Below are 27360 nucleotides of genomic sequence, written 5' to 3' on the forward strand. Positions count from 1 at the left end.
ATTGAAAATGACTGATATACCCAAATTTATAGCATCTTTAAAAATTTCATGTTTAAAAAGATATTGTGAAAAAAACATTAATTATGACCTTGCTAGTTTTCGGCTGGCTCATATCTACACTTTAGGTGCCAGTTTGCACAAGAATTGGGAAATTGTAAATCCGTTCTGGAAAGATACCCTTATAGCCTGGAGTGACTTTATGCATTCATATGACTTTGAAGTCTTAGAAAAAGCAGAAATTGCTTCCCAACCCATATGGTTAAACCATTATTTTAGAGAACCAGTATTAATTTTTAATGACTGGTTTAAAAAAGGTATAGTTACGATAAAAGACTTGTATGATGAAAACGGATGGATCCCTTTCCCACGTTTACAACAACTTTATGATCTTAAAGGAACTTTTCTCGACTATAACCGTATGTTTTTTAATATTCCAAGAAGTTGGAGACAAAATATTGATAAAAATCTACATTCCTCTTCTAATCTCACAGTATCTCCTTGGATTTATGATCTTACACGTTCTATTAAAGGAACAAAAGTGTTTTATAATAAACTGATAGGGAATTCCCTCCCTCTCCCTAAATCTTGTTTGAAATGGGAAAATCAGCTGGGATGCTCTTTTCCATGGAATCAAATATTCAGTGTATATTGCCATGGGTTAAGGGACACAAAACTCAGGGATTTCCAGTTTAGATTTATTCATAAAGTAATATTTACTAAACGTGAGTTATTAAGAATGAAACTTATTGATAACAATGAGTGTTCTATGTGTCATACTCACAAAGAAAATATTTTTCATGTTTATATCGAATGTCATGTTGTTAAGAATTTTTGGTCAGATTTCTGTATTTACTTGACTCATATTTTGCATAGAAAAATCCTTATAACTGACAACGAGCTCCTCTTTGGTACCTCTGATGTATTAATTAACCATTTGATTGTAGCTGCTAAAAGATTTATCTTTGTCCAGTGTATTAAGAATGAAAATGTTGACTCTGTTGCTTTTAAGAACACAATAAGAAGTATCTATGACGTTGAATATCATATTGCACGTAGAAATAACGACTTCTCTGCCTTTAATAGAAAATGGGCTTTGTTTACTCAACCTGCAAAATAACTTATTCACTTGATGTTTGCAACATAATTTGATGTACCATAAATACCGCATCTTCTTAATTGTATACATAAATATGCCTTCATCTTATTAGACTTCCCTTAACTTTCTTCCAGCTTTTTAAACTGACGTTGTGTCATCATTTGTTGTGGTTTTCCCGGCTTCTGACACCGTGTTGTGTACTTGACAACGATGACGAAGCATGGTGGAACAGGAAGTGTTTAATGCACATGTGCGACTGCTTACATCAATAACAATACTTATGACATTCACAAACATAAAACATATGATGTTTATGGTGTTTCAAACCAGGAGATAAATGTACTGTTTTGAACCTTGAGGTGGTCTTACTGCAGATTAGATACTTCTTATGCAAATCTGGAACTGAGCCCTTTAATTTTAATCTGATTTTGACCAATCAGAATCAAGCATTTTTCAGTGTCACAATTTCAAAAACCTTAAACATGGAAACATGTTAGGTATCAGCATGTAGGAGTGTAACTGTCTGTGAATTGCAAATGTCTGCTCTACGATAGTACTATTTTATAGGAATTAACAAATGCCAAAAGTACTGTAGAAAAAATATATGTACATGTGCGACAAAGCCATTCTTGTTTGTAACTTAAATAACATACAATTGTTTGTTTTGTACGTCTGTAAATAATCGAGTCTGAAGCAGACAATCTAGTGATTGACATCATCGCATCACTGATTTTCATACAATTTTCACCATTATTTTGCCTTTTCATCCCAGTGGGACAGGTTTCGGTGGATATTTGAGACTGGTTATTCTCTGGTGTTGATGTTTCATATAATATACCGTATTCGACGTAATAAGCGCACCGCTGTAATAAGCGCCCACGGCGATATTTGCTGATATAATGGCCGTTGAACAATCCCAATTAGCACCCCTATCTTTCAACTCAGTTTTTTTCACTAAAATAATAATCCAATAAGAGCACCCGATTTCTAATTTTGAGAGCGCCCTGGGAGCTTATAACGTCGAATACGGTATATTATTAGTTATATTATGTATTATCATGATTATTAGTTATATTATATATATTATTAGTTATATATATTATTAGTTGTATATATTTTTAGCTATATTATATATGTTATTAGGGCCTACAGGTGCTGCTGCAACCTGTCCAACCAATTGTATTGCCCTTAATGATGCTAAACATAAAACTATGTTTCAAAATAGTTGGTTTATTATTCATTGATCTGCTTGATTTCACAATATATTTCTCCATGAACGATTTCTGGTTTAATGTTTCGTAGTTCCCACAGCTGGCTTCAGTTCTATCTGCAGGTAGTTATTGGAAAACAGTTTCCACTATGAGATCAACATGGCGGAACTAAACATCTGTACAATAATAACACTTTCATATCAAATTTCATTCATTGCATATTGCTTAATATATTAAAAGCCTGCTAATGTACATGATGCATAGACTTTGTCCTGGCGTGTTGTCAGGCGGAGGTGTTAGGGTGGCTGTACCGGGAATGTGTCACTAGCAACAAATGATTCTTTGAAACATTTTTATTGTTTATCGGCATGGCCGAGATTTGAATGTAGATGGGGTGGCTGTGAAGAATGTGGAGTTGTGTGGTCTCTAATGGTATGCATGTTTTAGTAACATTAAGCATTAACTCAGCATGCTTTTGTACGTAAACAGGCTGTAATATTTATATTTGAGTGAGTGAGTGAGTGAGTTGAGGTGAAATTGGGTTTAACATCGCGTCCAAGATTATTGCACTTATATAGCGATGTGCATGTACGCGTATGTGTGTGTGTGGCTGCTTGTACTAGTCCGGACTGAGATACCATGCCACAGTTTAAGATGAATATCCCACTCAGACACAGTTTACTGACTCCGAGCCGACCAATCCTTGCCGAGTCCCAGACACGGTAACAACAAGTACAATCTTTTAACGTCTTTTTGTATGACGCGGCCGGTGATCGAACCCCGGACCTTCTGCTCTCCGGGCGGATGCTCTACCACAAGACACAGAGGCGGTCTCCGGGCGGATGCTCTACCACAAGACACAGAGGCGGTCTCCGGGCGGATGCTCTACCACAAGACACAGAGGCGGTCTCCGGGCGGATGCTCTACCACAAGACACAGAGGCGGTCTCCGGGCGGATGCTCTACCACAAGACACAGAGGCGGTCTCCGGGCGGATGCTCTACCACAAGACCACAGAGGTGGTCGGCTGAGATTTGAATGTAGATGGGGTGGCTGTGGAGAATGTAGAGTCTTTTGTACGTAAATAGGCTGTTATATTTATATTTGAGTGAGTGAGTGAGTGAGTGAGTGAGTGAGTGGCTCCGGAAAATAGGGCATTTCATAGTTTTCTTTGGGTATTGATATATATTTTTCTCCATTGGGTCCTTTCTTTGTGGTATTTTTTTAAAAGAAAAGAGTAAACTTTTTTTTAAATAATTCTGCTTAAAATGCTGATCCAGATAACTTCTAATTTTCTGTGCTTCTCCAACTGTATCATAATCTCACAACAACGGTACATATCTAAGTTACAATAATCAAGACATAGCCCTCTTGTGGTGGAGTTGATGCACATACAGGCCTGACCTGCACTGTATCAGTGGACAAGGATGAGTCAAGATATTGGGAAATTACTATCGGGTTTCTAAACTTTTCCTGCATATTTGTACGCAAGTAACTCCTAATTAATTGGGTTATGGTGGTGTATTTTGTGTATTCTACTTAAATATGCAGCTTATCTGATCATTCTATCATTTGATCTGACAAACAGTCAAGTCCCGTTAATCCGACATCGATGGTTGCATATGATTATGTCGGATTAACGAGTATGTCGGATAAACGAAATTTAGTAGTATCAACGTTCGTGATCGAGAATCAGACAACTACACGATAGATAAGGATTCAAACATGTAATAAAAAAATATAAAATATGACTGTGTCGGATTAACGAGACTGTTTAATGAGTGATTTCGGTAATTGTTGCAAATTAGGTGTGTCGGAGTTGGAGTGCGAGGGTCTAAATAGCACTGATTTAATCAGTTCCCATCATTTGTGTCGGATAAAGCCGATTGTCGGATTAACGAGTATCGGATTAACGAGACTTGACTGTATATGCGACATATGGTTCAGATTTATTACAAGCTCTCCTTACAGTTTTATCCACGAACCCAGATGCTGTTCAATGTATAACACATGTTGAATGTGCCTATTACACCTGATTTTGTTAGATCCAATGAGATCCACCCAATTTGAATAAATCATTCACTGCTTCAAAATAACTTGAATAAATGATCAATTTGCTGAAGTATCACGTATATATTTCTAATATTTATTGCTCCTCATCTTCCTGTAGTGCTGCCAACTCCATACCCTGTATGTAAGTGAGTAGGTTTGGTTTTCAGCCACTTTATCATGTTTATATTCCAACACCAGAAATGGGCTTACTACATTGGGATACACCAGAAATGGGCTTACTACATTGGGGGACACCAGAAATGGGCTTACTACATTGGGATACACCAGAAATGGGCTTACTACATTGGGGGACACCAGAAATGGGCTTACTACATTGGTAGACACCAGAAATGGGCTTACTACATTGGGAGACACCAGAAATGGGCTTACTACATTGGGAGACACCAGAATTGGGCTTACTACACATTGGGAGACACCAGAAATGGGCTTACTACATTGGGAGACACCAGAATTGGGCTTACTACGCATTGGGAGACACCAGAAATGGGCTTACTATATTGGGGGACACCAGAAATGGGCTTACTACATTGGGAGACACCAGAAATGGGCTTACTACATTGGAGGACACCAGAAATGGGCTTACTACATTGGGAGACACCAGAATTGGGCTTACTACATTGGGGGACACCAGAAATGGGCTTACTACATTGGGAGACACCAGAAATGGGCTTACTACATTGGGGGACACCAGAAATGGGCTTACTACATTGGGAGACACCAGAAATGGGCTTACTACATTGGAGGACACCAGAAATGGGCTTACTACATTGGGGGACACCAGAAATGGGCTTACTACATTGGGAGACACCAGAATTGGGCTTACTACATTGGGGGACACCAGAAATGGGCTTACTACATTGGGAGACACCAGAAATGGGCTTACTACATTGGGAGACACCAGAAATGGGCTTACTACATTGGGAGACACCAGAAATGGGCTTACTACATTGGAGGACACCAGAAATGGGCTTACTACATTGGGGGACACCAGAAATGGGCTTACTACATTTGGAGACACCAGAAATGGCCTTACTACATTGGAGGACACCAGAAATGGGCTTACTACATTGGGGGACACCATGCTTACATTTCACAAATTCTTGTTTTATCAGGAATAATACATTCCAATATCGTGTTACTTTAGTTGCAGCTTTTACTATATATGATGACATATATTTAGAATGATAGAACCATTAGCATAGCACTTTGGTACAGGTGATGGGTTGTGCTGTATACTCCCCAGGGAGTAGGAAAAATCAGGGGCCCACTGACCAGGGTAAAAATAAAGTAGTGCTTTGAGTGAGTGAGTGAGTGAGTTTGGTTTAACGCCACTTTTAACATTATTCCAGTTACATCACGGCGTGTCAGCTTAATGTGGGAGGAAAGCCCGAAGTGATGCAGGTCTCAGACGTTTACCACTTCGGTTAAACCCACGAGCACGGGTATGGTGCTGACAAACCTAGAAACATGATCGGGGTGAACCTGGATTCGAACCCACAATCACAGGTTTCTGGCGTGCCTAAGCGAATCGCGGCGCCTTAGACGACTGGGCGACCCGTGCCCCCAGTAGAGCTTTGAACATGCCTGTGTGTAGTGTGGAAATATAACACAATATACCCTGGTAAATAGCCTCAATACAAGTAATGGACAGTTGATACATACACCCCTCACAGCCAAGTGCCTCTGATCATGACATTGTATAACTGTATTTATAAACCTGTTGCACTGAAACAGTTCATAGTGCACGGAGGCAGCAAACATGATAACCCGATAACCTACATAATGTAGTCTATGGTTCCTGACATTGGGTGAAGTGGGCATGAAGGATTTCAAATTAACTAGTCTGCTATTCAGACTAATAAAATTCAGGAAGGACTACGACTTTTACATAGTATACTTGGCTCCAAAAGAAAGTTTGTATAAGTCTAATCTATAAATCATATGCACACTTTCTGTTTAGCCTTACATACATGAATAGATGGTAAGTCTGTAGCAAAGCACTTTTGTGGTAAAAACAGAAATTAACTTTTAACCCTGCTCAGTTGACCTGATTAATCGGCCATGTTTGACTGAAGTAAAAGAGACAATCAGGGGAACACTGATAAAACCATCATCTGTCCTTCTTTCATGTTAAAATTAAAATGCATCTGATCAAGACAATTTTACATAATGAGTGAGTGAGTTGGGTTTAACGCCGCTTTTAACAGTATTCCAGTTATATCCCGGCGTGTCAGCTTAATGTGGGAGGAAAGCCCGAAGTGATGCAGGTCTCAGACGTTTACCACTTCGGTGAAACCCACTAGAACAGGTGCTGACAAACCCAGAAACATAATCAGGGCTAACCGGGATTCAAACTCATCATCCGTTTCTGGTGTGCCCAAGGGACGCAACTCTGCACAGCCTCCCGTGCCCCCTGATTCTCATGAGAGAAATGAACCTATCCCTGATGTTGTCATGTCATGAAGGTACTCACCTAGAATTCCTGTCCCCAGAATGGTGGCAATGGTCACAAAGTCTGCAAGTCAAGGAGCAGCCATTAATACACATTAGGAGAGCAGGTCAGGAATCTCATCAGATTTCGCTCATGTCAATGGGCTGTCATTGTAGACATAAGCCTCATATCCTACAGTTAATCTAGCATGTTGAGATTCAAAGCAATTGTACTTGACCAGTTGACTGCGTCTTCAAGTTTGAGACCAAAATTCTACACTAAGAAGGGTCTCCGAAGCAGAATCCAAAGTACAGAAATGTGCAAACTGACGTACATTCACACTCAGGGAATTGTTGCATGAATAAAACAGAACAATGGTTTATGACCATTTAAATATTAGGAAGGAGAATGCATGAATGTCAACTTATTTACAATGAGGAACACAACATTTCGGAGTATATGCTTACTCCTTCATCAGCCATGAACCATGAACATATCTTCCTAGGGCCTGGGACTCATTGGTTTGATGAATCTGTGCCACCATCCGTCTGTTCCTCATAATAAAGAAGTTGACATCAATGAATCCGCTCTCTTTTGTATAAAACTTCTAAATGTCATTCAAAGACTTCACTTTAAAATTGTATACATACAATGTACAATACTAAATGAGCTCTTTATTAATTTTAATACCCACAGGACTACCCGGACCTGTGTTAGTCACGTGACTATATTATTTAATTGCAAAAATTATCTAGAACTCTATGGTTACACTGTAAGTGATAAATATTCTCATTTCTTTCTAACTTTCCTTCTGACTTTATATGTTTGCATATGATAAAACATCAGTCAACTTCAGTGTATGCATGACCAGATCGGATTATACGTGTATCCAAATTTATTTTGACAGGAGTACGGTCAAACTATTCCCAATCGGACATACACATTCAACATCAAGTGTTCAACATCTGCTGAGTAGCGCATCTTGTCATTGAATGAACACGGTCACTGTGTAGCACGTGCAGACCGTGCTTGCGCTGTTCCTTCCACGGTTTTCTAAAAATATTATTATCTCCACAGAACAGAGTCTTGAAGTTCTTTGTTGAGTGAATGGTGAAGACATGGCATGGATTACCATGTCGGTCATTGGTATTGTGTTTTCTGCAGTACATGCCTGTAGGGTGTACAGTCCCTGACTATTTGTCCTAATCATTTGTATCTTGTTAAAAGCTAATTAATTGGTGTTGTACGTTTTGAACATTGGCAGCAAAACACTCAGCTTTCCCGACACCCTGGATCGTTTTCAAAATATTTTTGAAACGTTATAACCAAATGTTTCCGGAAAATGTTTCTGAAACGTTTCTGGAACCATACAAAATCTTGTGAATAAAATATTTTTGAAAACACACTGTTTTATTTTAACTTTTCATCACGACACAGGCACCAAACTTCAGAAAGACGACAGGCTGTTCCACTAGGTGTACAGTAATTAACATGAAACCAGTGCTGACATGCTGAGTGGGTACACTGTCAAGTCGACAGCTGTGATGACATCACACCTCATTATACCGCAACAATTCACGATCAATATGGCCATGCTGGCTGTTCGAGTACATGGTAGCCTAATCAACAATATAGATCTATAGCCTACTTGTTCTTTAGAAAATATCAACTTGATGCAAAAGATTTCCTCCCCAAAATCCTGTATTTTCACAGAGAGTTAAAAAATAAAGTTTGATTTTGGTTACAGAAACTGTTTTGAAAATTGTTTTAATTATTGAAGAATTTTTTTTTCGTTTTAATTATGTTGTTGTTTTTCTAAACATTATGATCTACGTGTAATAAAAATCGTATGGAAAGAGAAAATAGATAACAATAAAAAAACCTGATCGAAATAAAAACCATCATAGAAATATCTCTGATAATGCTGACTGACCCCGCGACACCTGACATCAGCTTGACAAGACGACACTTCAATTCACATGCTAAATAAGCTATCATAATTACTGACAACAAAACGTGCGCCTGGGTAAATCAACTTACAACATTGTAAATATACGAGTAGTTTCGAGCCTCCTGATGACCCCCTCGCATCCAATCTTCGCGGCATATCGTTTCAACTATCTTATCTCTATCCTTGACTTCGTGACACTGGGACCTGCCAAGTCAAACCATGGGCGCAGACATCTTGAAATTAGATCCGGTTGTTTTCATCCGCATATATTCATAAACACTAAAACGTGTTGTCATATCTTATCAGTTATTCCCTTAGAATAACTGGTATTGATATTCCTTACAGTATGGTACATTTGCACAAGAAATATTAATTTTTGATAATGATAGGTTGTTTCAGTTATAGAACTACTTTATGTGTCGCCATCATTTCCTTGATGGTGTTACGAGGCCTTACCGGCGTAATTCGAGGTGAGAAAGTTTGAGTAGCAGGTGTTGCCGTGATATAAACGGTAAATGAGCAATGACAGTAAAATATGTAGTTTTGGATGTAGTGGTTAATTGTCAAAGTCAATGTTAAAAATTATAATCGATGCGGTCTTTAACTCATTCGTGTGTATTTGGTCGTTTAAATTAGCCATGCCCCCACTCTGCACGCCAAATGTCCACATATATTCTTTACTCAACAATGCTCAAGGGTCCAATAGGCCCATCGTATCACCAAATAATTAATTTCTTGGCCCATATCACATTTTCGTTTTCGCCAATCGTTGCTGTTTTCGCTTGGTGCCGTTTTGCTGAGGAGCCGTTTTAGCTATAATCCCTACACCTCACTAAAATAAAATGGTTTGGGGGCCCTCCCCCTTGTCTGCAGGGTTAGAAATTAACACTCGCCCGCTAGCCCGGGGCTATTGGTAATTCCTGCAGGCTAGTACAAATTTCCAAATTGTCCCATTGTTTTAACATTAGAAGAGCATTTTATCTTTACCCGGGCTAGTAAAGCTTTTCAGTTTAGTTCTAACGCTGGTCTCCCACACAACTGGTTGAATTAAATGCTTTCGCAAGTAGATACTACATGTTTGTTAAATAGTTGCCCCAGTGGATCTCACTGATGAGGTCGTTACCCCCTGAACATGCTGAATGAGTTCAACATTACCTGCCATCAGTGAAACTCATGTTCATTATCAGTAATCTGTTCAAAGGTTGTTTATGAGGGTGCGTGCGGTATTACTGGTATATCGGTAAATTGAGGTTCATTCTGGCCTTTAAGTAAAGCCTACAATTTATGAAAATACATCATTGAAAGATTACAATATTTTGTTTGATGCAGATTTTGACATAAATAAATTTACTGGTATAAGCTGTTGGTATTCCTGCACATAGATAAATACAAGGATACATCAAAGACATATCTATATACGTCTTTGAATACATAAAGAGCAGGCATATGGCTGGCTACAAGTATTTTTTTCCAGGTAGCCAGTGGTAAAATTAAGAAGTCAAGCCAATAGTGTAGGTAGCCAAAAGCATTCGAAATTATCTTTGATCAAATAACTATTATTGTATATTAGTGGAAACTGTACTTGAGTTTTGTTATTTGTGACTCGAACAATGATGCAATTTATGTTAGTTGATTATATAGGTATATCCTTGCTTATCCAATAAACTATCGACTAAAATAAAATACTAATTATATTAATATTTATGTATTTCGGTTCATTGTTGAGTTTTGGAGGAATTATTTGTGAGTACAATTAGTAGCAGACATGTCTATTTTGGTGTCTAAATATGTGTAGCAATGGAATTTAGTTGCCACAAGATATTTTTCAAGGTAGTCATTTGGCTACCTCTGAATTTTAGACAGTAGACAAATTGAAATTTAGGTCGCATTGGCGACTGTTTTAGTCGCAAATTTGAGGCCTGAAGAGCACAGCTGGATGCGTATTGTCAGTCTAATTTAGAAGCTGTAGTGTCACTGAAAGCTGAGTCCCAGGACAGATTCCCTTCATGCTGAAGAGAATTCTGAGACACTGAACAGATTCCCTTCATGCTGAAGAGGATTCTGAGACACTGAACAGATCGCTGTTTCCAAGCTGAAATAAGGGCAGAACGGTGCCTTGTTGTCGAAGTATTTGCTGATCTTGCCGAAGACATGGTTTGATTCCCTACGTGGGCACAATGTGACAAGCCAATGTCTGGCGTCCCCTGCCGTGATATTGCTGAATTATTGCTGAAACCATACCCACTCACTCACCCAGCTGAAATATCTCTTTTATCTTTTTAGCAACCATGGCTACTCTAACAGAAGTTTCTTCCAATAAAATGTTCGGAGGTTGGCAGAAGGTTTTCAGCCATGAAAGGTATCGTGTTATACATATAGAATCTTATACATGTAGAGATGTGCTGATTGGTGTCACTTTGTGTGTCACTGATTCCAGAAATCTGTGTCACTATCTTATTACGAGCAGGTCTGCTGCTACTGCGAAACAAAGATCTCAGAACATCCCATCACGGGTTATCTGACCAATCAGAGCGAAGTTTGAATTATTTTTTTCAGTGAGGTCAATGAAACTGAAAAATGTAACACCTACCCTGGTTGTGCTTTGCTGAGCAATTTACTTCCCACATTTCATATGGACCATCTGACAGCTTGGTGGCCAACATGTCTGATGTGGTTTGTTTGTTTGTTTGTTTGTTTGTTTAATGCCTCCTGATCCATTTGGTTGCCTATTATGCCAAGGCTCGTACAGGCTTGAATAGGTCTTGAAATGTAAGGCCCCTTATGAGGCCCGTGGTGTCATTTACCACAGTGATAGATTTGATACCTTGCCAAACAACATGAACAACTTAAAGAGTTTATGACATACTTAAGTTTTTGATTTGTTGCTTGTGAAAATCAATCTTGTTTGAAAATTTGTGATGTTCATACTGCTTTTCAGGTCTTATAACAAATATAGTATGGTCTTAGGACTGATATATACAGTATGCTGGATTAGAAACAATATTGACAGACTGAGGCTAATAACCCAACTCAAGCCTTGAAAATGACACTTGAAAGCCTGGAAAGGCCTGGAATTTTAGTGTTCCATACAACATGTTTCTGGGGGGCATTTTCAAACCAGGAATCCCCACGGGGGTGGGGGTGGAGATGTGGCATCATCGGGGGAGGATGACAGCCAGCTCAGTTCAGCTGAGCTAGGGATGCTAGGGCCAATACTGACATGGAATCCACAAGAAAACTATCTTGACACGAAATACACCAGCTGAAAAAGTATTCACAACTGCTAGACCCTACTGACTCACTTTTTATCTGCATTGTGATGCTTGTTTAGAAAATTGAAGGATGAACGTTTGTTTCAGCTCCGAGGTGAAATGTACGATGAAGTTCGGCATCTATTTGCCTCCCCAGGCAGAGGGAGGGAAGATCCCGGTCCTGTACTGGTTGTCTGGTATGTATATATACAGCAGTTACCTCCCTTTGTTGTGTCCTCACTTCGGTCATTCCACAGCGTGTGGTAAAGTATGGAAGTTGGGATCACCGTAGCAATACGGTCGCAGGCTAGATTTAACAACAAATTTGTATGTAACCAGCAGGACTTACTGCTTAAAATGTTACTGGCCCTTTTCCAAACTAACTGGCCTACAACTAATGTTGGAGGCTGTGAAGTGGCCAAACCACGAAGCCACCTAGCGTGGCTCTAAAAAAATCAACATACACAGAAAAGGGGTGAAATTTTGACTGGCCAGTCATGCCATCTACTTTACATTTCGGCAAGCCTTTTGTAATTTTAACTGGTCATGGGCCAACAGGCCAGCAGTTAAATCGACCCATGTGATTGCTTTGAGGAATGGGAGCCATCTACTGTGTCGTTGTACCGTCCTGTAGAAACTGTTGTTTACCAGTTAGTGCATCAGTGTACATGGGGTTCTGTAGGTGAGGCTAAGGAGATGGTTGGTTGCTTCCTGTTACTATAGTTACCTGATTACGGTGCTTAGTTTGGAATTAATGAAGTTATTTTCCATATGTTTAATGTCTTTCTGGATACAGAACACGGGCGAACATGATGAAGTTTGGTATTGTAGATGTTGGTGAGTAAATAAGAAAACGTATAACTTTGTGGTTTATTGCATATTGCAGAAGTTGTTGTCCACAAAGTAATATCTTTTCTTGTTTGGTGTGATTCGTTTCGATGAAAGTCAGATAAAAAATAAGTGTTGTGACATGCCATTTTCAGTGTTACTGTTTACCGGTAATTACCAGTTTTTTACCTGTAAAATTTGATAAGGACCGGTAATTCATGTGACTGCCAGTCCCTGTGGACCGGCAAATAAAGTACCTTATAGATCTTGAATAAGTTGAAGAATTTCTTCCAAAAGGATCTTGAGCCTCAGTATTCATATATCAATATTCATGCGCAATCAGATTTTGCAACCGGTTTCAGCTTGGTCTGTCAACGAACAAAAGTTATGTATTTACACTTAAATATATATTTAACGTGGGTAATAAATAAAATACCACACTCATTCTCGTTAGATGCCATTTTTACGAAACTCGTGAACTTTCTAACGAGAATGAGTGTAGTATTCTCTATATATGTTGCCACCACTCCCCTCCCTCCCATCCCTCCCATCCCTCACTCACTCACTCACTCACTCACTCAACCCGTAAAGATCCAGGGTAGAATAGGTCTTCAGCAACCCATGCTTGTCGGAAGAAGCGACTTACAGGATTGTGTGGTCAGGCTCCTTGACTAGGTTAATGCATATCATCGTATCCCAACATGCGTAGATCGATGCTCATGATATCAATCACTGGATTGTCTGCTCCAGACTTGATTATTTACAGACTGCCGTCATATAGCTGGAATATTGCTGAGTGTGGCTTTAAACAACAAACAAACAAAGAAAGCAATCACTCTCTAGCCCATACGGTACTGCAAAACATCAAGTATTCGCACCGTGCATGTGGTTATTGTGGATTCCGGATTGCAGCTGTAGTTGTCTCATGATTGTTCATTGTTTCAGGCTTGACGTGCACAGAGCAGAATTTTGTCACCAAAGCGGGCGCCCAGAAAGTAGCTGCTGAGCTCGGCATCATCCTTGTCGCCCCAGACACGAGTCCAAGTAGGTGCCTGTTATACAATTATGGACTTTATAGGGGGTGATTCTGTGATCATTGACCCTAAAGAAGTAGTGTTGACCTGGACGAGGCCGTGACCTGGACGAGGCTGTGACCTGGACGAGACGGTGACCTGGACAAGGCAGTGACCTGGACAAGGCGGTGACCTGGACAAGACAGTGACCTGGACAAGATGGTGACCTGGACGAGGCGGTGACCTGGACGAGACGGTGACCTGGACGAGGCGGTCACCTGGACGAGACGGTGACCTGGACGAGACGGTGACCTGGACGAGGCGGTGACCTGGACGAGGCGGTGACAAGGCGGTGACCTGGACAAGACGGTGACCTGGACAAGGTGGTGACCTGGACGAGACGGTGACCTAGACGAGACGGTGACCTGGACGAGGCGGTGACCTGGACGAGGCGGTGACCTGGACGAGGCGGTGACCTGGACGGGGCGGTGACCTGGACGAGGCGGTGACCTGGACGAGGCGGTGACCTGGACGAGGCGGTGACCTGGACAAGGCGGTGTCCTGGACGAGACGGTGACCAGGACGAGACGGTGACCTCGATGAGGCGTCGACCTGGACGAGGCGGTGACCTGGACGAGACGGTGACCTGGACGAGGCGGTCACCTGGACGAGACGGTGACCTGGACGAGACGGTGACCTGGACAAGACGGTGACCTGGACAAGGTGGTGACCTGGACGAGACGGTGACCTAGACGAGACGGTGACCTGGACGAGGCGGTGACCTGGACGAGGCGGTGACCTGGACGAGGCGGTGACCTGGACGGGGCGGTGACCTGGACGAGACGGTGACCTGGACGAGGCGGTGACCTGGACGAGGCGGTGACCTGGACAAGGCGGTGTCCTGGACGAGACGGTGACCAGGACGAGACGGTGACCTCGATGAGGCGGTGACCTGGACGAGGCGGTGACCTGGACGAGGCGGTGACCTGGACGAGGCGGTGACCTTGTATAAAGTCCATAATTGTTGTGGCATGGTATGAAGAGACAAAAACAGATTCACCACATCAAACTATGTCGGCTGCTATAATGCTGGTTCCAACAGTTGGAGTCAGCTGATTGGCTTAGGTTTGAGGAATTCTGGGTATTTCGCATTCTTCAAGTCAATACCATAAATCATCAGACCTGAGATGGCGTCAACATGAGTTTCTGTCAAATGACACTGACCACGTCTCGGCAGGTGAATGTGGTGAAAACTTTGCATTATGTAATAATGGACATTGTAGTGACATCAGTACACCAAACTCTCCCTGGGGACATTCTCAGGTGAAATAAGACAGAAATAATATTCCCGAGACAGGTCCGCATGCACTTGACTGGGTACCTGTCCACCATGTTCTTTCTACTACTGATATAGCTGCACAGCAAGACATTGGATCAACCTAGAAATAAGCAGAAGAGATTCCTGTGCTTGCTATTAGCCTCTGAACTGAATATCGGAGCCACTCATAAACATACAAAAACTACAAGGAGCGCCATGGAGCGCCACAACTTTGTCAGTTGCATCCATCGGGGCTGTTTCAACAAATGGCATATTTTTCATTCAGACATCTTTTTGAAGAGACCGTATCAAGCGTGAAATAATTCCTGAGTGTGACGTCACATGCACGATTCAATTCTCAAACCACAGCGAAGCCGAAAGTGCAAGCACTGTACAGAGTAAACTAGCTTCAGTCTTGTTTTTGGTAGATGCAAATTGAAAAGAAAAAGAAACTCAAAGGTTTCTATTTTATTACATTTTTCATTGGGGAACAAATATTTTTTCACTGATCTATTCATCACTATATTGGGATTTTCCCAAAATGAGTAAACATTTCGAGACTAAAAAAATAAAATAATGTTTCAGATGTATAAAATGGTCCCAACAATAGGCTTGCCTAGGAAAGTAAATTATCTCATAATTGTGTTTCGGAAATTAGTTTCACATCGTCACATCTTACACAGTCCATTCTTGTGTTTTTCATCTGTTTCATTTTGGACAAGTCTGTATGTAGATAAACCTATGTTTAACTTTCATTGAGAAAATATCTAAAAATGTGATTTATCCATTTGCGTATTTGTCCTCCATGTCCAGTCATGGAAGCCCTACCGAGATCTAGATTTGTGTAAAGCTATATTGCCATGCACCTCACTGTCGCAGTTGTAGTAGTATATCTGTTTATTTATGCAAAACAATATGTTAAGCGCACCGAAAGGCTTGCATTAGGCCCGTGTGTTCTTATTTCCTGGAGAGAGGAAGGTCCGGGGTTTGATCCCCGGCCGCGTCATACCAAAAGACGTTAAAAGATGGTACTTGTTGTTACCCTGTCTGGCGCTCGGCATTAAGGGGCTAAAACAAGGACTGGTCGGCTCGGAGTCAGTATACTGTGTCTGAGTGGGGTGTTCATGTTAAACTGCGGCATGGTATCTCAGTGTGCTAGCACTATAAATCAGCATCAGTCCGGACTAGTACAAGCAGCCACACACACACACACACGTGCATGCACATCGCTATATAAGTGCAATTATCTTGGACGTGACGTTAAACCCAATTTCACCTCACCTTATTTCAGAGGAAAGTCCGGTCGCGTGATAAGCCTACTCCCACGATGTGGAGAAACAACAAGGCGAGCAGGGCCGAGTAAGCTCGGGGGTTATCGGCTATTGTACACAAACAGAGCTTCAGAATGGTCAATGTCTTGTCCTTTTAACTCTGTTGGCTCTGTCCATTTCAGGAGGGTGTAACATTGAGGGGGAAGACGAGAGCTATGACTTCGGGTCAGGAGCTGGCTTCTACGTTGATGCCACGCAGGAGAAGTGGAAGACCAACTACAGGATGTACTCGTACATCACTAAGGAGGTCAGTAGTCAGTGAACCCTCACCGACCTTGAAGTCAGTAGGCAATTGATGGTAATATAATCTTAATTGACCTTGTGTTCATTAGGTCATTGATGGTAATATCACCTTCATCGACCTTGTGTTCATTTGGTCATTGATGGTAATATCACCTTCATCGACCTTGTGTCCAGTAGGTCATCGATGGTAATATCACCTTCATCGACCTTGTGTCCAGTAGGTCATCGATGGTAATATCACCTTCATCGACCTTGTGTCCAGTAGGTCATCGATGGTAATATCACCTTCATCGACCTTGTGTCCAGTAGGTCATCGATGGTAATATCACCTTCATCGACCTTGTGTCCAGTAGGTCATCGATGGTAATATCACCTTCATTGACCTTGTGTCCAGTAGGCAATTGATGGTAATATCACCTTCATTGACCTTGTGTCCAGTAGGTCATTGATGGTAATATCACCTTCATCGACCTTGTGTCCAGTAGGTCATCGATGGTAATATCACCTTCATCGACCTTGTGTCCAGTAGGTCATCGATGGTAATATCACCTTCATCGACCTTGTGTCCAGTAGGTCATTGCTGGTAATATCACCTTCATTGACCTTGTGTCCAGTAGGTCATTGCTGGTGGTTGGTTTGTTTGTTGTTTAACGCAGCACTCAGCAATATCCAGGCTATATGATGGTGGCCTGTAAATAATTGAGTCTGGACCAGACAATGCAAGGATTGATATCATGAGCATCGATCCGCGCAATTGGGATACGATGACATGCATCAACCAAGTCAGCGAGCCTGACCACCCGACCCCGTTAGTCGCCTGTTATGACAAGCATAGTCGCCTTTTACGGCAAGTATGGGTTGCTGAAGACCTATTTACCCAAGGTCTTTAAGGTTACATTGACTTTGTGGTCAATAGGTCATTGATGGTAATATCACCCTTACTGACCCTGTTTTCAGAAGACCCGTGAAGATCCGGGGTAGAATAGGTCTTCAGCAACCCATGCTTGCCGCAAAAGGCGACTATCCCAAATCCCAATTGTGTCATGAAAACACATTTTAAATTTGTTTTTTTCTGGCTAGTAAAATTATGATCTAGATAGCCCAACTGGGTAGTCTAATTTTCTAGTGCTCTGTTATACTTAAGTCTTCCTCCCCATATCAATGTCATGTATTTCTGTTTTTTCTGCAGCTCCCAGCTCTCATCAACTCCAACTTCCCCGTCTTGTCCGATAAGCAGGGAGTCACCGGGCACAGGTAAAGGTGTTACCATGGTTACTGCTTGTCTTTTTTTATTTATTTGTATCAATAATGAGATAAATGTTGGAATGAAATGGTGTTAGTATATATTTAACTGACTTGCAATCCGTCACACAAGAGGGACTGAGTGGGCAAGCGGTCAAAAGCACGTGGCTGGCCAGCACCAGGTGCCGAGATCGTATCCCGCTATTGACTGGGTTGTTGTTCGGCCTTGGGACCAACAATGTTTACAGGTCTTTACTGTGTTGTCACTACCCCTATAAAAGTACATACACCCTGTGAACTCAAAAGAACTGAAATGGTGGAAACATGAATACAAACATACACCCAAAACACAAGTGTCATGACTTGTGTTGTCATCATGGGCAAGTGCCTCTGTTCAAGTGTGCCTCTGTTCAAGTGTGCCTCTGTTCAAGTGTGCCTCTGTTCAAGTGTGCCTCTGTGCCTCTGTTCAAGTGTGCCTCTGTTCAAGTGTGCCCCTTTTCAAGTGTTCCTCGGTTCAAGTGTGCCTCTGTTCAAGTGTGCCTCTGTGCCTCTGTTCAAGTGTGCTTCTGTTCAAGTGTTCCTCTGTTCAAGTGTGCCTCTGTTCAAGTGTGCCCCTTTTCAAGTGTTCCTCTGTTCAAGTGTGCCTCTGTGCCTCTGTTCAAGTGTGCCTCTGTGCCTCTGTTCAAGTGTGCCTCTGTTCAAGTGTGCCTCTGTTCAAGTGTGCCTCTGTGCCTCTGTGCCTCTGTTCAAGTGTTCCTCTGTTCAAGTGTGCCTCTGTTCAAGCCTCTGTTCAAGTGTGCCTCTGTGCCTCTGTTCAAGTGTTCCTCTGTTCAAGTGTGCCTCTGTAGAAGTGTGCCTATGTTCAAGTGTGCCTCTGTTCAAGTGTGCCTCTGTTCATGCCTCTGTTCAAGTGTGCCTCTGTGCCTCTGTTCAAGTGTGCCTCTGTTCCTCTGTTCAAGTGTGCCTCTGTTCAAGTGTGCCTCTGTTCAAGCCTCTGTTCAAGTGTGCCTCTGTGCCTCTGTTCAAGTGTGCCTCTATTCCTCTGTTCAAGTGTGCCTCTGTTCAAGTGTGCCTCTGTTCAATTGTGCCTCTGTTCAAGTGTGCCTCTGTTAACCCAGCAGGGAATGGGTAACCGACATGTGAGGGGGACGTGAAAACTTCTAGCGCCCGTTGACAGCTTGGGTTGTATACTCCCCAGGGAGTTGAGAATGCAAACGGATCCACTGATCAGGACACAATTAAAACCGCATTTGAGCAGATACCAGTACCTGGATACCTGCAGTGTATAAATGTATAATATAATAAAAACATGCCCCATTGTTTCAGTATGGGAGGCCACGGGGCCCTGATCTGTGCCTTGAAGAACCCAGGCCTGTACAAGTCCGTGTCAGCCTTCGCTCCCATCACCAACCCAGTCAACTGCCCCTGGGGCCAGAAGGCCTTCTCTGGTTACCTAGGTGACAACAAGGAGGCGTGGCAGGTAGGTCACATGGCATCGTCATGAGTCAGGGAGTTTAAGAAATTGGCTGTGGTGTGTTCCATAACATCGAAAAACTATATAATCCTGGACCTTGTAGTCATTTGTGGCTATGGTTATATTAGGGGACTTTATTGGTTGTAATGTTATTTTAATCACCAACTTTGTGTGGAAGTTAAATCAGTGGACTTCTAATCATTTCTGTTACCTGAGATTTGTTGCAGATTAATTGAGGTGGGTATTGCGTTTGTATTGCCTACTTTGTATCATTGTTTATTGTCATTTGGTTCTCTGTGTAGGAATACGATGCATGCTGCCTCGTCAAGAAGTACAACGGTCCTCCCCTGGAGATCCTCGTGGACCAGGTGAGCTTCCATATGATCCGAGCAGTCATTAAATTATTTTTTGACATGTCCTATTATTTGATACATTTGACATTTTATTAATTTATCGATCATATATGACACATGTTAATATGTATAATTTTTGAACGTATCCTTTCTCGAATTGCTTGATAGGCATTACTTAGAAGTTGACGGATGACAAAGTAGACACAATTTATGGATAACAACTTCTTAATTTTCGGTAAAGGTGACGTTTCGGTATAGATCCTTATACCGTTGTCTACTTTGTTATCCTATCTCAAACTATGCATTCCTTCCTTCTTCTTTTGATCCTTATATGGAAACATGCTTGAACAATGTTTCCAATTTCTTTCACCCGAACATATCCCTGCATCACCATGGCCATCACCTGAACAAATGGGTCATGCACCGAAATCCCAACTTGATCACCTGATTACCCCTGCCACATCCCTCTTTCTCTTTGCCACAGTGTAGGGACGTGCATTGTGCACTGGAGAATACATATTTATATTTTTTTGTGAGAGGTTCCTTGCAATTGTTTCTACATCTAGGATATTATGTGAAGAGTATGGGAACGGAAGAGTATGAGAAAAGCCCGGCCTGTAGAACTTGCAGACATACTTATTCCTGAGCCGATCCACATGTTCTTTGTTGAGGTGTCACAACCCTTGTAAACCAGACCACAAATGTTCTCAATGCTCCCAACTCTCTGAGGAAGCTTTCCACACACTTGACATCTGCCTTCCAACAACATGCAGGTCAAATGATTTTGCCCCCTCAGGACGCTACGACTTCCTTCATGACTCCTGCTCAGGTCGCTTATCTTGGCTCAACAGCTCCTATTCAGCCTGATGCTACAACAGCGCTGCCAGATGTCACCAGGGACCGTCAAGCCTCCCTGCCTCCTCACGGGCAGCTTCGACACCGCCGATCCAGCCATCATCCTTCCCTGGATTGCCGACCGGCTCCAACTGAAGCGAAGTCTCTCGGCTGATGACCATCTTACGGGTTTCGTTGTACCTAGTGCCACTTCGTCTGCCATCCGTTGGCTCCTTGGCCCGTTGTGTCTGGTGTCTCTCATAATCTGGACAGGGCTTTGCTGCTTTTCAACGCTTGAGGGATCAACTTCAAGCGTGTTCCTTCAACCTGTCTGATGCTGGCCCCTATGGGTTGTCTTCTATGGCCATTTCTCCGGAACTGGATGGTGACATTGCTACACTTAGCCCTAAGCTTAGCTCTTCTGCTTCCTCAATCATGGATGACTGAGACCTTGCACAGATGGTCACATCCATTGTAGTGTCTCAAACATCCTGTCAGCGATGGAAGCGATTCGGTGCCACACGCCAAGTCCTCTGAAGACACCCTCATGGACTTACTTCAGAGGCAGGAACAACAAAAGCAGCGCTGTCAACTTGTGTCAAAGAACAGTTCGCCAAGGACGCCAAGGACAACGGGGCTTCAACCTGAGTTCTGTCTCATTTGCTGCATCCAAGGATGTCAGAGAGCCTGCCAAGGCAAGAAACTCTTCATCCAAGGGACTCTCATCTGCTTGGGCAACTGCGACCTTCCGCCCCCAGTTCTACCCTTTGTTATGACTTCTTGTTTAGCACCAGCTTCCTCATGTACATCTCACGGTAGTAGTCTAATGCAGGCTAGGGTATCTGCGCCCCCAAATCCAACAATGGCATAAATGCATAGTCTGAGATAGGATAATTTTAAAAATTTGTAAATTTTACATTATAGTGTATGTTTTTGTCTGTTTGTTGTTGAACGTCGCACACAGCAATATTCCAGTCATATGATTGCGGTCTGTAAGTAATCAAGACTGGACCAGACAATCCAGTGATTGACAACATGAGCATCGATCTATGCAATTGGGATCAATGACATGCATCAACCAAGTCAGCGAGCCGATCCCATTAGTCGCCTTTTATGACAAGTACAGTCACCTTTTACGGCAAGCATGGGTTGCTGAAGACCTCTTCTACCCCGGATCTTCACGGGTCGTATATGTATAAATACTAATCCTATCTCAAAGCTATATGCCCTCTGACCATCCCCGCATCACAGCTCCTCTAGCCTGTCACCTCAAAGAAAGAGAAGGATGTGGCACGGGGAGTCAGGTGATCAAGTTGCACTCGACCGTGGTAATGCTGTGATGTGTTCGGGTGAAATGTTTTTAGAAGCTGGAAACTGTGTTCAAGCATGTTACATAAGGATTGAAAGAAGAAGGAAAATATGCAAAGTGTGAGATAGGATAAGTATGTTACTATACAGAAATTTACATTAACATATATTTTTCTATGTACAACTGTTGCTATGGTTACAGGGTAAAAGTGACAACTTCCTCACCCAGAACCAGCTTCTCCCTGACAACCTGACGCAGGCGTGTGCGGAGAGCAAGATGCCCATCGTCATGAGGATGCAGGAGGTACCAAGACTAATAATGCTGATTTGTTTTCGAATCATTGTCATCTGTAGAGGAGATAAGCATAATATTATCTTCCGACTAGGTTACCTGTAGATTTACCTGCGCTAAGTTTGAATTTTGAACTGAACAGGCAGCTATACTTTGAATATTAGAACTCTGCATTTTGTAACTTAAGACTGAGCATGTCATTATTTGGAAATGTCTACTGATATCATTGGACCTCCTCCATGGTGGTCGATGGGTCGATCCCTGGCTGTGTGATACCAAAGACAGTACTTGTTGTTACCCTGCCTGATATCATTGGACATCCTCCATGGTGTAGTGGATAGAGTGTAAGGTCAGGGAGCAGGTCAGTGGGTCGATCCCTGGCTGTGTGATACCAAAGACAGTACTTGTTGTTACCCTGCCTGATATCATTGGACCTCCTCCGTGGTGTAGTGGATAGAGTGTAAGGTCAGGGAGCAGGTCGGTGGGTCGATCCCTGGCTGTGTGACACCAAAGACAGTACTTGTTGTTACCCTGCCTGATATCATTGGACCTCCTCTGTGGTGTAGTGGATAGAGTGTAAGTTCAGGGAGCAGGTCGGTGGGTCGATCCCTGGCTGTGTGACACCAAAGACAATACTTGTTGTTACCCTGCCTGGGGGTGGGGGGATGGGTGGGTGCTAGAACAAGGACTGGTAGACTTGGAGTCAGTATGCTGTGTCTGAGTGTGGTAAACTGCACCATGTTGTGTCAGTTAGCTGATTCCATCGTGCATCAGATTGAGATCAACTGATAAATCTCAATCACCATTTCCCTGTCAACTTCCAATTGCTTGTGTGTGAACATGCAAGAATAATTTCAAAAAAAACGATAACTTCCCAAAGTAGCCTTTACAACTTGTGTACCTGTATTTTGTAATAGATCTTTATTAACTGGTCGAATACAGGCACCACACATACAAGAACTCTACTGTCATCAGAAACAGCAGTTTAGAATTGGTTATTGGCATATACAGTGATCGCTCGCTATTGCGCTCTTCGATAAAGCGCTACTTCGGTTGGCGCATGGCTCCCAAAATTTATGTACACTTTTAATACTGAGAGTTTTACACAGACATGATTGTATTGTTGTTCGTTGTTTATTTGCACATAACGCTTCTCATTGCATAATCAACGGTTTATCGCTGAATGGAGTTCTAATAATCTGTTTGAAAACATCCGCGGCAGGTCCCGGAAATACGATTGTTCTACTAGTTAACTTTTCACACTATACATCCTTTGATCTTAGAAGCGCATGCATGCAATAAAAGAGAACCACAAGTGAAGTTTATATTCTTAATTAGTGGGCAATCCAATTTAAGGCTAAACTGTCACACACATGTAGTTGCTGTCACAACACGGCGGTCATTCATTTCGTAATCGCGCTTTCGTAACATCGCCTGTTTTTTCCCCGTAGTTATAACAAGCGATTTCATTGGATTAAAATTTGTTTCTAATGACGCTTTCTTGCCGAAATCTGCTACAAGTTTCGTGATTGGTCAATTTTGAGCACGTGACCTCAGGCAGCCAATCAAGCTGTGATACAAAGCTCGTGTTTGATAAATTTCAGAAGTTAGCGAAAGATTTTTTGTTAAATCGTGTTATTCTGAACGTTTTAAGCAGGAAATCACGATATATATTAAAAATATGGAACTTTGCGAATGTATCGTGCTAGGTTACGAGCTGTGACAAAGATTTTTCATGCATATATTTTTGCATTAAACGTTGTGTCCGAGCCGAGAATTCAAGGCGACGAAAGCCGAGATGTCATTTGACTTACATTACACGCGATCGCACGAAACGATGGAAATAATAACTTAGATGTAAGTTTGATTACTTTTAGATATATTTTTGTTGATTTTATTTATCACTTTGTATAATATATTTAAAGATTTGCTTAAAATAGTCTTTATTTTGCTCTCTGACATGTTCGATGCGGACCCGTTGTCGAAATGTGTGTCCGAGAATTTTATTTTCAATAACATCGCGGGAAATAGTGAATAATTTTTTAATTTATTGATAAAAACTGATAAATTAGAATGGAATACGTATTTCAGACATTGTGAAATATGACAGATTTAATAAATGAATGATATTACAGGTAGATCTAGGTCTATAAAAATATATACTATTTTGACGTGACGTGAGATAAACACATAGGCCTATTGATGATTTGAGATTTGCCGAGCGCGCTCCCCCGCCTCGGCCTCGGTTAAACGGCTCATCGTCTATAACGCCCACCAATTATTTGGACCCCATTGGTAGCGCAATAGCGAGCGATCACTGTATAAGATAGCTATGAGATAAATCTCGAACAACAATGAAGAACGAAGCATGGTTTATTTAACGATACAACATTGTTCTGTCATTACAACACCGGTTAAGAATTGAGGTTTACTCTACCCCGTGTGCAGTGTAATTAAGTATCGTTTTGCCCTGAACAATAGAGTTCAAGCACGATTTTTCAAGGATGCGTTACAGCCCATTATGAAGTAACCTCGAAAGTGTACTGTATCGAATGATATATGACAGCCAGGCGATAAATAAAGGAAGAACGAAGTATTGTTCTACCATGATGTCATTTCTAGATAATCAAACATGCGCTCGCAACTTGATGACGTCGTGGACAAAGTTCCCCATAGATGTAGCTGGGTCATGCAGATGAACGCTGTACCCCTCATGGTTTATTCTCCCTGAACTGTTTCATTGTACGATAAACAACTCCCATGGGTCATTTATCTCTTAAGTATTGACTCAATATTATTATTATAGACAGGGTCCAAGGCAGTTAAGTTTTCTGAGTACCCATACTGTTAGCATTGTGCGAATGGGCTAAGGGGAGTAACTCTGATTACCGGAAGAGTATTTACCGGAAGTGTATCGAATGTAAATCGAAGTTAGATGAACGAATGGATTCGGAAGTTGCTAAGAGATAGATCGTAGGGTAAGTAATAGAATATGTGAGGTAATATTGCTAGGATATTGATGTATGGTTGTCAAGGGAGTAACGGATGTATTACAGTTAGTTTTGAGTATGAATTGAAATAAACAAGACGTGTTCTTATACTCGCTCGTTGTGTGCTGTTTACAATACCCATGTGAATGATAATTTTTGAGCATTCAATGGGAGAAGAAATGGATGGAGGGCTGGTGCTTGTTTAGTTTTCCCAAACAACAGAAAAGTCTGTTTTGATAAATAAGTGCAACCTTGTCTTGTTTCAGGGGTATGACCACAGCTACTTCTTCATCGCCTCCTTCATCGACGACCACATCAGGCATCATGCACGATTCCTCAAGGCCTAGGGGAGATAACTCTGTCCAGAATGAAACTGCAGTATTCTGTAGCCAATGCCTGTGTTTTATTCTGTTACACATAAATGTTCTGTTGATGTCTGGAGTAACTGGCTACTGCCACAGTGATTGTTTCATGATGGAGATAAGATTGAGTGGCATATAATGTCCAATTATTTGCACATAATTTACTCATTAATCATTGGGAGCTAAGAATGTGTGATCAGCTGAAAAATTACAGATGCAGCATAAAATTCTCTTTGCACCTGATCAGGATTACCTCCCTTTCCCTGGTAGACGTGGAAGACTGTACTCTCCTATTGTGAAGGTGGGAATGGGTTGATTTACTGATTGATCCCCAGAGATTGTTAAGATTGGTTATAATTAAAAAATGACCGGTGCATTTATGTTTCAGTTTTCCATGGATTTTAATTGATATATGTGTTTGTTGGGTTAGAGCATGTTGCCTGGATATTACATGAACGTATCGAGGTATTTAGCAGCCTGCTCAATTAGCACCACAACATGGTGTGGAGACATTATTTCCTCTTTGTCTGGAATAAACACAAATATTGTCCTGTGGTGGAAGTGGACTAGGGCCAAACTTTAAACTGGTTCATAGATTCATGGGGGGTGGGGGGTGATGATGTAAAACTTAAAGCAGATTCTTTTATTCCACAAAATGTAAACTGATGTGCTCGGTGCATACACATGGTCCGCCTGCAAGACAAGTTTAGCTAAAACTGCCTGTCTAGGACAACGCACCCAGATAACTTCTAAAAACAAACTCTGTAATGTCCTTTTCGTTTTATTTTCGGTTGACTGATCTATAAACACTCTGTAAACCGAGACAATAAAATAAAGTCAAAGAATAAAGTTTGAATGCAGCACGTGGCATTGGAAACCTTTTGGCCCCCAAGGGTCTTGACACTTGGAATATCAAAATCCTTCGACACATGGAACTGCAGTGTGTTTTAACACTTGGTTCAACACCAAGGATGTTATTTTATATACACAGAATAAAACCTTTTGTAAACTAGGTTGTGTTTGTCATATTTTGACTGAAGATATCAATGTACTTATCATATCCCTCCCCATGAGGATTCCATGGAGAGTGGGTCACAGTTTCCTTTGTTTGTTATACTGCGAGGGGAGGGTGTGCGGGTGCGGGTGCGGGGCATATAGAAACAAGTTCTGTCTTTCCGTCATATTTCCCTTACCAAGAGCATTCTCATAAACCGTTCAATGTGTCTTCATGAATCTTTGTATGCACACCAGGCCTAGTATGTTTCATTTTGTATTAAACCTGTGAAGATCTGGGATAGAATTGGTCTTCAGCAACCCCTGGATGCCGTAAAAGGCAACTAACAGGATCGGGTGGTCAGACTCGCTGACTTGGTTGATGCATCATATCCCAATTGTATAGATCGATGCTCATGGTGTAAATCACTGGATTGTCTGGTCCAGACTCGATTATTTACAGACCACCGTCATATAGCTGGAATATTGCTGAGTGCAACATTAAACAACAAAACAAACAAAACGTTCTGTGTTAACCCAGAAATCTATGCCAAAAAGTATTTAGTTCGAAACAAGTTACAAAAACATGTTATACAATCAACAATTGTATTATCTAATTGACGAGGTTTAGAAAATCAATACAAATTATCTCCCTTTATGGTTCACAAATAATACAAGGTGGGAAAACCCAGTAAGCAGTTCCTGATCCTGATGACTGAGGAAATGTAATTACTGCAAAGTAATCACAATGGCAGCACACAATGAAC

General features: G+C 41.7%; 2 protein-coding genes across 5 annotated transcripts in view; one reads left to right on the top strand and one right to left on the bottom strand.

Annotated features, from left to right (window-relative positions):
• The window catches only part of LOC124114563, a 41615-nt gene extending 32625 nt beyond the window's left edge, over window positions 1-8990 (bottom strand). Inside the window, exons 1-2 of one of the 2 annotated variants that reach the window (XM_046475178.2) lie at window positions 8851-8990; window positions 6853-6894 (exon numbers count right to left, since the gene is read on the bottom strand). In XM_046475178.2, the coding sequence (XP_046331134.2) occupies window positions 6853-6894; window positions 8851-8917 (109 nt within the window). In that variant the 5' untranslated portion in view covers window positions 8918-8990. Of the gene's footprint in view, window positions 1-6852; window positions 6895-7277; window positions 7348-8850 lie in introns of those variants that run through there. The other variant, XM_048390226.1, reaches the window with a different exon arrangement.
• A 111-nt stretch (window positions 8991-9101) lies between these two features.
• Window positions 9102-26612, top strand: LOC124114564 (S-formylglutathione hydrolase-like). 3 transcript variants are annotated; one of them, XM_048390228.1, is made up of 10 exons: window positions 9102-9231; window positions 11045-11120; window positions 12121-12209; window positions 13786-13884; window positions 16625-16749; window positions 17935-17999; window positions 19314-19467; window positions 19764-19829; window positions 22159-22260; window positions 25505-26612. In XM_048390228.1, exons 1-10 carry the CDS (start codon window positions 9144-9146, stop codon window positions 25583-25585), a joined length of 945 nt encoding a protein of 314 aa, XP_048246185.1. In that variant the 5' UTR covers window positions 9102-9143; the 3' UTR covers window positions 25586-26612. The 3 variants fall into 3 exon arrangements, with proteins under 3 accessions (XP_048246185.1, XP_048246186.1, XP_048246187.1); XM_048390229.1 differs by having other exon boundaries at window positions 9195-9272; XM_048390230.1 differs by lacking the exon at window positions 9102-9231 and adding an exon at window positions 9236-9252.
• The last annotated feature ends 748 nt before the right edge of the window (window positions 26613-27360 follow it).

The sequence above is a fragment of the Haliotis rufescens genome, unplaced genomic scaffold (genome assembly GCF_023055435.1).
Source record: "Haliotis rufescens isolate VD_foot unplaced genomic scaffold, xgHalRufe1.0.p SCAF_88, whole genome shotgun sequence".
Classification (NCBI taxonomy): Eukaryota; Metazoa; Mollusca; class Gastropoda; order Lepetellida; family Haliotidae; genus Haliotis; species Haliotis rufescens.